The following is a 12,746-nucleotide window of genomic DNA, read 5'->3' on the forward strand; positions in this document are numbered from 1 at the left end:
ATGTTTTTTCTACAAGAAAAGTCTCCTTCCTTCCCCCTTATTCACAAAAAACCAGATTGTTATGACTGTTAACATCCATGCCTCTCGTTGCATTTTATCCTTACCCATACAAGCAAAAGTCCTTATCCCCATTGTCAAGATAGGGAAATGGAGTGGCTTGTGTGATATGACTGAGTGCCACTGACTTAGTAATGACTCCGGAACACAAATCTGTCATCGTGACATCCAGCTCCTGCCTTTTCACCAAGTGCCACTCAAGTTTTATCTGAAAATCTCCACAGTTATTCTATTTTCATGTCATCTCTGTTTACACCTACCCTTGGCAATGTATCATTAGTGTCATGTCTGGATTCCTCATGCTGAAGTCCTCCACATTTTGATTTTGGAAACTGAGCAAATCATACAGATAAGGCAAATAGGGGGAAAGAAATGTGAGACTCCACTTACATTCTTTGGACATTCCCACTTCAAAGCACTTCTGGAGTCGACAGTACTGGCATCGATTCCTGGTGACTTTATTAATAACACAGTTCTTATCTCGATGACAAGTATAGATCATGTTCTTCTGAATACTTCTACGGAAAAACCCCTGCAAGGAAGCAAGAAGATAAGAAAACTAAGTGAAACCACTGAGCGTCACGCCAACGCAAAGCCAACCTCATCAATGCATTGACTGCCCTTTGGAGTAATGAAATGATGGTGGCAGAAGAGTCAGCTTATTTTAACCTTAAAACCCTCGTGAAATTAATAGCAGCTTCTGCTTTGTTCCAAACCAGAAAGCCCCTTTTAATCAAAACTAGACGTGACTGTTATCCTGCGAAGGACAATTAATACCAAGAGGATGCACTTGGAAAACATAATACAGAGTTGGGTTCCCTCCAAACAGGCTTAAGCTTCATGACCAGCTCCCCTGCTGGCCAGAACAATTTCAAGTGAGCCCACTCTCAAGAAACCCAATACATGAGGCATCGCGTTTGCAAAACAAATTATTTGCCTCGTGAAAGAATGAGATCCTTTCAAAGGCGTCTTTTCCAAGTTCTTTTACATCTTTAGCTCCAGCTACAGCATTTAAGATAGGATTTAATTTGCAAAATTTTTTCAAAATTGGAAATAGGGCAGAAAAATTACTGAGTGCCCGTTGAATGGCACATCAGAGCTGTGCTGTCCAATATGGTAGCCACTAGTTAAAATTAGATAAAATGAAAAAATACAATTTCTCAGCCACGCTAGCTCCATTTCAAGTGCTCAATAGCCACATGTGGCTATCCTATTGGACAGTGCGTATACAGAATATTTCTGAAATTACAGAAAGTTCTGTCGGACAGTGCTGTATTACAACACTGAGAAGCCCATCTAAGGGTCATCAGGCACTCCAGAGGAAAGTACCTTTTTTGGACTTACTGTTTACTATTGATTGGACCCAGACTATATAAAGATTGTAGAAGACTGGTAAGTTAAAATAATTTTTGTCTAGTATACGTCGCTATGAGTCAGAATTGACTCAATGGCAATGGTAGTAGCAGTGGATATAAGTGCAAAGGATTTTTACTTGGTAGAAAACATAACCCCAATGGTTATTATCTTGTAGGACATTAATCAGTTCTCTATATATTTTTTTTATATATTTGACTTTGCAGTCTTACTCCAGCAGTTTTCTCTTTCACCATATCCACCTATGTATCTATCTTATCTACCTACATATCTATGTTTCTTCCTTCCTCCCTTCTACCTTTCCTTCCTACTTCCCTACCCTGATTATTTTTCCCATATCCTCCTTTGAACCAACTATGTTACCTTATTACTTGCCTCATTAATGAGGTAAATCAATTTTACTGCATATTCGAAGACGAGATATAATTTTTAACTTTTTGCATATTATATTTTGACAAAAGAAGCAATGCATTGTGATTTTTGTCAAACACTGATGACGGAGAGCTGACTTACAGCTCTTCAAGCACAGGATCTCTGTCTCTTTGTCCTCCCATTTCTACCATATTGCTTTATAAACATTCGGTAACCAAGTGATGCTCATTAAATACAGAGATGAATGAAAGAGTGAAGGGCATACCTTCTGTCTTCTCTCTCTTCTAATTGCCCAACAGAAAAGGACCTCTATGTTGCTATGAGTATTCAAAGCAAAGAGCTTCACCTTATCAATCGTGATGTGACTTCTGTCTACAAGCAATTCTCTTGGGTATGAGAACCACCACTGTCAAATGTGCTGAACAGAAAATAAGACTCATTATCTGAGTTCAACTTTCCCTGTAGTACATTAACACTCCAGGAGCCAGAACTAAAAACATTCCAAGCGAAATAAAGCACATTAGCAAGGAAAGCTCACGGAACACACATTGTTTAGGATATTTACGTGGGCACCCTAGGATTTCAATGTCTAAATAAACATATTTTTACTGGCATGGTTCAACTGTAAATGCCTGGAAATCTTGTTTAAGGTTGCAACTCCTGTCACATATCCCAGACGCACACAGTTTCCAAGAAAACAATTTATTTTTGTACCTCTGGAGCTACAAATATGCTCAGAATCTGAAATAACAGGTTACAAATATTCTGAAACCCAAACAGAAGCTCTGCAGGATGGACACCTCAAAACATATGTTTCCCTGCAAAAAATACCTAAAGGACACTTTTGGCTGCCAGATGTACAAAGTCAATTTACAGCAACTTCCACTGCTCTGGTGCCAAGCAACACTGACACAGTGGAAGATACAGTCTTTGCGTGTGTGAAGAAAGCGAGGGATGGACAAAGGTGACCTCCCTCATTTATCAAAAACCAAACATTCAGCTCAGCAAATTCTTAGCGGGTGACCGTGGAGTGGAGAAAAACAATCTCATGATTTTCAAATGAAAAAAGAGAGACTTAAAGAACTTTATATGTCACTAATTATCCAGCCCAGGTAGTTCAGTAACAATGACGGCAGAAACTAAATAGGACTTCTTGGTTTTCCAAGTCAAAGTTTTGGCTGGATTTCAGGAGAAGGTCTAAGTTTCAGTAAATCATTTCCACCAGGGTAGAATACTTGCTGACTAAAATATATGCTGCAAGGTATTTTTATACAATGGGTTGGGTAAACAGAAATGCCCTCTGGGGCCAGAAAGAGGTTTACATTATAGGAATCCTCCTTCCCCCCAGTCAATATTATGAATTGTTATATAAACCTTTCTCCCTTATAGGCCACTGCTTTAAGGACTTTGTGTGTGTGTGTGTGTGTGTGTGGCCATATCTCCATACCTCCTGTATTTATTTAATATTTGTATTTAGGTTCACTTTTTCTTTTAGTATTAACCTTCTTTTCAATGAAAGCTTTTAATCTCTGGGTTAATTGGAAAACCAGTACTGACTGTCAATATTAGAAGGCACTCATAAAATAAATAAGGTGAAGGTAAAACAATAATACAGCCATCAGGTATTTTTTCACTCTAGCGGTACCCCAGACCTGCTCACTCTTTCCTAAAAAGGGAACTCAGTAATTGAGACTTTCTCTATGAGGAACTCGGAAAAAATAAACAAGTTTTTCACTATGTGATTCCATAAGATCTTAAGCCATAAACTTATCCCACCTAAAATTAGGAGCCCCATAGTTTGGGAAACAAAACTTGTACCAAAACCAGTCATGTATAAAAATAGGCATTAGAAGTGCTAAGTTCAGGTGTGATCATTCCTGAAGTCAGTGGGATAGGGTAAAGACAGGTTGATGGGGGTGGTTGGGTCAGAAAAGCTGAGGGGGTAAAGAGGAAGGATTTGGCCCCAGCCGGAAGACCAGCCTGAGGGGAGACACTAGGTAGAATGCAGTAGAGAAAGAATCCTGGACTGGGAGTTGAAAGAGTTCGGCTGCAGCTTCTTATCACCGCCATAGAGGCTTGGGCAAGTCACAACTCCTAGGGGGGTAAGGTCTCTCATCTCCTGGATGAGGGGTGGGTGACTTATTTCCAAAATCTGTTCCAGCAGTAAATTTCTGGGATTCTGAATGTATCATCATACTAGGCAAGATGAGTTGGAATGGCTTACAGAATGAGGATGAGGGAGTTTCTATGGGGAAAAGAAAAAAAAAAAAAAAGGCCAGGGAGGAGGTGGTGTTTGAAGTCTAAGGAAGGAGAGAACTTCCACCTGCGTGGACAAGAACAGCAATTTCAAGGGATCAGCCTAGAGCTTAAAGGACACCGACAAGAGGGTTTTTGGATGGCTTGTGTATTTATTTTAGAATTGAGGCATCACAGTACCTCTATGAGACCTAAGTCAGGTATTCATGGCTGGACTTACTTACATGGAAACTGAAGGTGGAATGCTTCAACAACTGGGCCAACAGCTGGTGGCTATAAGCCTTAGGGCCTGGTATTCTGACATCAAGCATAGGGATGTCAACACCACAACTTCACTCTTCCATTTGCGTGTAACATCCTCTTTCCAATAAACCCAGGAAAATTCCGTGAGGTCTTCAAGACTTATATCACCTCATCCAGAAGCCTTCTCTGATTAATTCAAGAACACATAAATGCTTCCTCTTCTATGCAGCCTCAGTATTTTGTTTTTCTTCCTATAGTGCACCTATTCAAGGATGATATTCAAAATCTTAAACAATAGTACTGTCTATTTCAGGGGTACTTGGGTGTGTGAGTTATTGAAAACCCTACAGCAGAATGTCTATCAAGAGACAAGTGGATAAACAAAATGTGGTATACACACACAATACAATATTAGTCAGCCATAAAGAGAAAATGAAGTCCTGATGCATGCTACAACACAAATGGACTTTGAAAATATCATGCTGAGCAAAATAAGTCAGTCACAAAAGGACAAATACTGTATAATCTCATTTATATGAAATAAGAAAATATATAGAAGCCAAAGATTATTAGTGGTTACCAGGGTGGAAGGGAAGGAGAAGGGGGTAGCTTTTGCTTAGGGGCATTGAGTTCATGTTAATGGTGGTGGAATAATTTGGAAAAAGACAGCAAGAATGGTGGCGCAACTTGAAGAATGTAATCAATTTTTCAATGAATTATTCATGTAGAAATTGTTGAGTTGACGTATGTTTTGTTATGTATATTTTCACCTCAATTAAAAAACAAAACAAAACAAAAACCTATGGAGCACAGTTCAACTCCAGCACACATGGGGTCACCATGAGTCAGAACTGACTTGACAGCAACTAGTTTTTACTGTTTGCTTCAGAGGTTGCATGGGGGGATACCAGTTATGGCTAGTGGTTACAACCTCAGGGGATTAATTAGGCATCATACATTTCCCCATTAGGGTGTCATAGTGCTGCATGTCACCAAGTGTGTCAACCTCCTTGTTGGGATCTAGGCCTCCCTGATAGGGAAGAAGAATGAAGACTGGAGCAGGTAGATTGGTGAGCTCCAGGGTGGACTCTACACAATGCCTAATCCAGTTTTTCTACAACTATGACAGTGGTAGTGGAAAGGGGTAGAAGGGCTCAAGATGTGGTTATTCACCAACTGGTAGGAAGGTATTTCAGTATTTCAACCCCTAATAAAACTGTACTGGTACATACCAGCTGAATACTTCCAGGGCTGGGGCAGAGCCTGACATAGAATAGACATTCAATAAATAATTGTTGATGCAATGAATAAATGAGTTGGACTGCAGGTACAGACACAGAGCTGGAGTCATAGTCCTGGGTTTATTATACCTTAATTCCATAAATACTTCTCAATATTAAATGTATTCCTTAAAAACAAACAAACCCATTGCCATCGAGTAGATTCCGACTCACAGTAACCTTAAAGGACAGAGGAGAGCTGCCCCATAGCATTTCCAAGGAGCTGCTGGTGGATTTGAACTGCTGACCTTTTGTTAGCAGCCACTGTGTAACCAGGGCTCCCTGTATTCCTGAAGGACGATATTATCTACATGTAAGAAAGTGAGCAACCAAATTTCTTTGAAGTTGTAAAAGATCCACTAATATTAGTTGTAATCTGGTTAGTCAATCATAATTTCTGTTGGTTACCCATGGCTTCTGTCGGTTAATCATTACTTCTTTTGGTTACCCATGACTTCTATTGATTAATCATGACTTTTGTTTGTTAACCATGACTTACGTTGGCCAACTATGACTTCTGTTGGCTAACCACGACCACTGTTGGTTAATCATAACTTTTGTTGATTGTTCGCGATAGTCAAAACCAGCAACACAATTAACACTTTAGTTACCAGTATAAAGAAAACAAATCTGAATCACAAACCGAGTCATATGTTTTCTAACTATGGATTTTACACATGCTTTTCTACTCTTGCTACCGAAGAACTGGCATCCAACCAAAAAAAGGGTAGGGGGGTGGAGAGACAGAGACGGCCACATGTGTATTATAAGCATTTGGTTCATGTCTTAGAAATAACCATGGAACACTCATATTTTATTCAGATTACTTCTATTTCCCCAAGAATGTGAAGTACCTTTTCTTTAACTTATCCCCTATTATCTACAGTGCAGAACGGCCACAATCCTAAAGCAAAAGGAAAGATAACTGCTTCTCTTCTACCCAAATATCCTCTAGTATTCGCTCTTCAGGCAAATATTAGACAGGCCCGTAAAACAAAATGAATCTAAATGGGCACACCAACCAAGGGGCAAGGGTAAGAAGGCAAAAGGGGACAGGAAAGCTGGTAATGGGGAACCCAAAGGCGAGAAGGGGAGACTATTGACATGTCATGGGGTTGGCAACTGATGTCGCAAAACATGTGTATTAATTGTTTAATGAAAAACTAATTTGCTTTGTAAACCTTCATCTAAAGTGCAATAATAAATAACTATTCTCTTATACCTAAATTAAGAGCACTGGTGGTGCAGCGGTTAAAGCGTTCAAAGTATTCAACTGCTAACCAGAAGGTTGGTGGTTCAAATCCACCAGCTTCTCCTTGGAAACCCTGTGGGCACTTCTACTCTGCCCTATGGGGTTGCTATGAGTCAGAATCTACGGGTTTATTTTGTTTGGAAACCCTGGCGGCATAGTGGTTAAGTGCTACGGCTGCTAACCAAAAAGTCAGCTGTTCAAATCCACCAGCCACTCCTTGGAAACTCTTATGGGGCAGTCCTACTCTGCCCTATAAGGTCGTGATGAGTTGGAATTGACTCAATGACAATGTTTTTTTTTTTTTTTTTGCGGGGCAGGGGGTGGGGTATGCCTAAATACCTAAAAGTTCATAATTCCCTTGATGGGTTGGTCTTAAATCCCAAATCTACAAGGACATGGAGAAAAGTGGCTTATCTCCCTCCCTTTTTCATATTTTGATATGATTAAAAAAAATAAGATGGGCCATTTTCCCCCTCTAATACTCTCAAATCATTACTCTAATTTTTGTAGCTTTTTTCCATAGATGGACCCCATCTCACCCTTGAGTTTTCAGATGCTACCACACACAATACTCCCCGCTCCTCGCCCCAGAAGGTGACTTTTTGTTAGTTTAGATTCTGGCCTCTCCATCCACTGCCTAGTAGTTAAGAATTAGGCTTTAGTTCAGACACATATGAATTTGAACTCCGAGTCTGTTACATACTACCTGTGGGACCTTGGGTGGGTTATACTAAAGCCTCAGTTTCCTCATCTGTTAAATAAGAGTAATAAAATTACCTACCACATGGAGTTACTGTGTGTATCCAATGAGGAAAGGCATACAAAGTGGTTAGTACAATGCCTGACACGTAGTAAGTGCCCGATGAATGGTGGCTATTGTTAATGACTAAACCTCTTTTCTCAAAGCTCTCTTCTGGACAATTTCCAAGGTATACTTTGTTTTTAAATTACAGATTCTCAAAAAAGGACAGAATATTGTTCTGAACCCCTGAACAATACAGGCTGTTGTGGGAGGACACCCTCATGATTCCAAAGGCCATCTCTACATTTACCCATTCACTTATCGACTCATTCATTCAGTGCCAATTAAATGGAGTAGATGTGTCGGGCTTTCTTGGGGCATACAATCATGTATAAGGCATGTTCCTTGCCCTTTCTTAATCTACGTGGAACCATGAATCAAGTGAACAGTACAGAGCATACGATGCCACCAAGCCATGTGACAAAAGACTTCAACATAGGTAGAAAGTGAAAATATGCCCCGTATGGTGCCTGGCACATAGTAGGCACACAACAAATATTTGTTGAGTAAGTAAAGGTCATAGGAATTCAAAGGAGGTAGAGGGGAACCTAGGAGCCCTGGTGGCACAGTGGCTAAAGCACTTGGCTGCTAACAGAAAGTTCAGTGGTTCGAACCCACCAGCCACTTTTCAGGAGAAAGTTGTGGCAGTCTGCTTCTGTAAAGATTACAGCCTTGGAAACCCTATGGGGCAGTTCTACTCTGTCCTATAGGGTCGCTATGAGTTGGAATTGACTCAACGGCAATGGGTTTGGTTTTGGTTTGGAGAGGGGAATCAGAATTTGATGCCAGCTCTGAAGAACGGGTAAGATTTGAAAGGCAAGCTTTCCCCAGAGGAACATCATGGGCAAACAAAAGAGGTCACGGTAAGGAAAGTCAAGGCAAGGCCAGTGGTCCAGGTTGGCAGAGCTGTGAATGATGGGAGTGTATGAAAGACACAGCTGGAAGAGTGGGCTGATGTTCAGACTGGGAAAGTTCTTGAAGGCCATACCAAGGAGTTTACATGCTTCTGAGCAGGAGGTTGCTGGGGTCAGACTTATTTTCCACTAAGATGGCTCAGGGAGCTGTGAGTCACTGATTCCATCACAAATTTATTAAACACATATTGAGCTCTAGGTATCAATACAAACACATAAAACCCCAAAACTGCCCTTGGGTCTGGGTAGGGTGTGGCCCAAAAATCCTCTCTTTGTGAAATAACACTGCAATTTGCGGACTTACACTTAACCACAAAGCTGCTCGTGAGAATTCATACTGTAGTGTTTTGCATCGAAATTGGTTTTTAGCCTTCGAGGCATTTATGTTGGGTTTAAGGTGGTTGGAGTGTGTCAAGGTCATTTGAAGGAAGGTCACTAAGCAAAAAAGTTTAAAAAGGGGGGAGGGACAATTTGACACTAGATTTAGTCATAAAAAAGCATCGGGTCAGAAGGAATTCAACGCCAAAAACAGTCTGGGAAGCATATTTGTTTGCATTGGGCCCTGGTGACACACTGGTTAAGCGTTCATCTGCTAACCGAAAGGTCAGCAACAAGAACCCACCAGCCGCTCTGTGGGAGAAACATGTGGTAGTCTGCTTCCATAGAGATTACAGCCTAGGAAACCCTATGGGGCAGATCTACCTTGTCCTATAGTGTTGCTATGAGGTAGAACCAACTCGGTGGCCACAGGTTTGGTTTTAGGTTTACTGCAGAGTTAATTTCCACCCCATGAGAAGTTCAAAGGGGTGCAAGAAGGGAAAGAAAGCAAGGAGCATTACTTAGTCTTTTTTCCTCAGTCATCAAGGGGAAATTTTCCAACCCCATCTCAACCCAAAGGTGACCAGATGACTGCCCCCAGGTAGTCATTAGCCTGTCCACGGAGCCTGGGGCACCATGGACTGTGACCCTAGACAAGCGCAGAGCTGCCAAATCCCCATTTTCAGCCACAAGCAAAGACAGTGCCAGTAGGAGGTGAGTGTGGAATAATCCCATCACAGCTACTTTGGGAAACAAGGTTTGCAGACCAGGAAACACGTTGCCTTAAACAAATAAAAAACACCCTCCAGAGTGAGTGGAAGTCTATGCGTGACAATGTCTGAAAGTTATAAATAGTGCGATTTGAGGGGGAGGAGAAAGAGAAAAGAGAAGACCTTTTCACCCCACTGAAATACAATGGGTGAGCGGGAGGGAGAAAGTAGAAAAACAGCCCGCTATTTTAATAACAAGCAGAGCGTTTCCTCCTAACCAGAGAGGGTGGCATCAATGTAACACAGAGAAAATTCAACCAGTCAGGTTAGGGAAGGGGCCAAACGATGAGCTGCAAAGAGGAAAACACAAAAAATTCATACTCCAAACAAGAAAGCTGAGTTGTCCCAAGGAGTAGAGGATTAAAAAAGATTCGAGGTGTTTATTTTTAGTTTTTTAAAATCTCAGCCAGTTCAGGATCCCAGAGTTGGGAATTTGGTAAAGATAAATGACCGATGATAATGAAGACTACAGTACTCTGATTTTTAATAGCCACGGCTTCTCCAGGAGACCCTGGATGCTGCAGTTAAGCACTTGGCTGCTAACTAAAAGGTTGGTGGTTTGAGCCCACTCAGAGGCACCTTGGAAAAAAGGCCTGGCGACCCAATTGTGAAAGGTGACAGCTTTGACCGCAATACATGGAGTCACCATTAGTCAGAACTGACTTGATGGCAGTTGGCTTGGTTTTTTTGTGTTTGTTTTAATCTATAAGGTCAATCATCCAATAGCGCTTCTTGCCTGCTATCTGGGAAGGATCCTCTTCCACCCTCTCGCTCAGAACCTGACCATATACTTCAAGCCTGTCTCCTTATAACTCCCTTGGACCAAAAAATGTCTTGTCACACTAACTCTTGCCTAGGTGAGAAAGGCAAGGCTGTTATTTTGGAAGATGCCTAGAAAGATGGTTCTAAAGGCTGCAGAGTGATTACAGAGTTAGCAAAAAAACAGTCTCTGTTGGAACTGATTCCTTCTGGAAGAGTATGATGATAGCATTCCCCTGCTCTTTGTCAGGAGAACTCCTGAGAGCTCAACCTCTGTTAGACCTACAGGCCACCGCTTTCAATCCTTTTAATGCCCAATTAATTAAAACTTGCTGGGAATCCCAATGAAAAGGCGGCCCATGTTCTTAACTGAGAACCTGAACTTAGGACATCAGGGGATCCAGGTCTAAACTTCCAAAGTCTGTGATGTCCCAGAAGGGCACTGAGCCAATGCAATTCGTTCACAGTGTTCTTTATTTTAGACGAACATGATCCAGACAAGAAATGCTACTAGGTAATATAAACTGGGAGCCCACAGTAAGGAAAGATTTATCAGTTGGATTAAATTATCTTTTAATTTTGGTGAAAATAGGTCTTTGTGTCTTCCAAACATGACCTTGGGTAAAATCGTAAGTTTTAAAAGTGGCCAGCTATTGTACAGGTCTGATTAGTATTAACTCCGTTCTAGTTGGTAGGCAGCAAATCCATCAGGGATTGTGGCCAATAATCTAAGAAAATATTTGGAGGAAGAGCGTTTCATAAGACAAGTAAGCACAGCTAGCTAGGCTGGCTGCTTTCAATGGGCGTGCAACCTTTGTAATCATACAGAAGGGCCCCACTAGGTTTAATGCTCTGCTGTTGCTGTCTTGAAATTCTTAATAATTTCTGAACAAGAGGCCCCACATTTCATTCTGCAATGGGCCCAGCGCATTATGTAGCTAGTCCCAGTGGTAGGATACCATCAGCAGCAAAGATTTCCAACCTTTCTGAAGACGTTTAAGCCTTGGATAGTCTTTCTTCTCCTGTGGTTGACCTTAAGGCTAGTTTTAAGAGGGTTGAGCAGACAGAACTAAGTATGTCCCATACAGTCGCGCCTATCCTCCACACCACGGTCCCCTTGAGATGCCTCTGGTCAATTCTACAACCTCAGCAAGAGCCAGAGAAGAAAACCATTCAGGAAGTATTTTATGTTCTACTAGGGTTTTATTTACCTGTTGCTATGGCGCCGCCGACTCTGACTCATGGTTGCCCCACGTGTGTTAGAGTCGAACTGTGCTCCATACGGTTTTCAGTGGCTGATTTTTTGGAAATAGATTAGCAGGCATTTATTCTGAGGCACCTCTGTATAGATTCGAACCTCCAGCCTTTCAGTTAGCAGCCAAGTGTGTTAACCATTCGTACCACCCTGAGACTCCTATGTTCTACTGTTACGGTTAGCTGCTGTTGAATCGATTCCAACTCGAGGCAACCCGATGAGTGCACAGTAGAACTGCTCCATAGGATTTTCATGGCTGTGACCTCTCGGAAGCAGATCACCAGGCCTGTCTTCCAAGATGCCTCTGGGTGGGTTCAAACCACCAAACTTTGGGCTTAATAGTCCAGCACTCAACCATCTGTGCCACCCAATGACTCCTTATGTTATACTACTGGGTTTTATTTCTCACATGAATAAGGGGCTTTGGGGGTTGAGAGGCACAAAAAATTTTTCCAGAATTGGGTAGAATCTCTTCCCAAACAGCATATATATCTATTCACAATTTCAGGAGGGCCCCCAGGATCCCATTCATGGACCTCCTAAGTCTCTCAGGCCCCCACTTGTGAGCCACAGAAATAAAGGGTAAATTTAAAAGAAATGGAAAAATATGGTATCGGGCAGTTTATCCAAAGAATTTCGGTGCAGCAGGTTAAACATTACAAGTACTATCTTTGGGGTGCCCCTTCCCCTATTCTCAGAGTTTGAATTGAGATGTAGTAGGGAGAAAAACGGTCAGACAGCAGAAAACCCTAAAATGGAAGATTTCACTGGGCTCCCCATAGCTTTCTTTAAATCTGGTCTTGAGAATTTAAACCAGCCACAGACATCTGTTTTCTAGATTACTTGGGTCAGTTCTTTCGTGCCCTTCCACAGTGAAACCCATAGTTACCGATTTATTATCACGATTACTCTAAATATAACAGGGCAAGAAGCCAACGCATTTTGTGTTTTTTAATTCTCAATTATTTTACTAAAAAAATGCACCAAAATAGCTCCTCTGCTACAGCCCAGGAGTTAGCAGGCCCCAGCTGCTTTGCACATTAATTACTAAATCTCATTTGGACCCAAATTAAAGATCTTCATTTGTACCGAAG

At 41.5% G+C, this 12,746-nt stretch overlaps 1 protein-coding gene across 3 annotated transcripts in view; it reads right to left on the reverse strand.

The window, feature by feature from the left end:
• Positions 1 to 12,746, reverse strand: part of RARB (retinoic acid receptor beta) — a 195,253-nt gene that overhangs the window by 107,640 nt on the left and 74,867 nt on the right. For all 3 annotated transcript variants that reach the window (XM_049870929.1, XM_049870931.1, XM_049870930.1), the window contains exon 3: positions 448 to 589. In XM_049870929.1, the coding sequence (XP_049726886.1) occupies positions 448 to 589 (142 nt within the window). The remainder of the gene's footprint in view (positions 1 to 447; positions 590 to 12,746) is intronic.

Source organism: Elephas maximus, chromosome 27 (genome assembly GCF_024166365.1).
Source record: "Elephas maximus indicus isolate mEleMax1 chromosome 27, mEleMax1 primary haplotype, whole genome shotgun sequence".
In the NCBI taxonomy this organism is placed as follows: Eukaryota; Metazoa; Chordata; class Mammalia; order Proboscidea; family Elephantidae; genus Elephas; species Elephas maximus.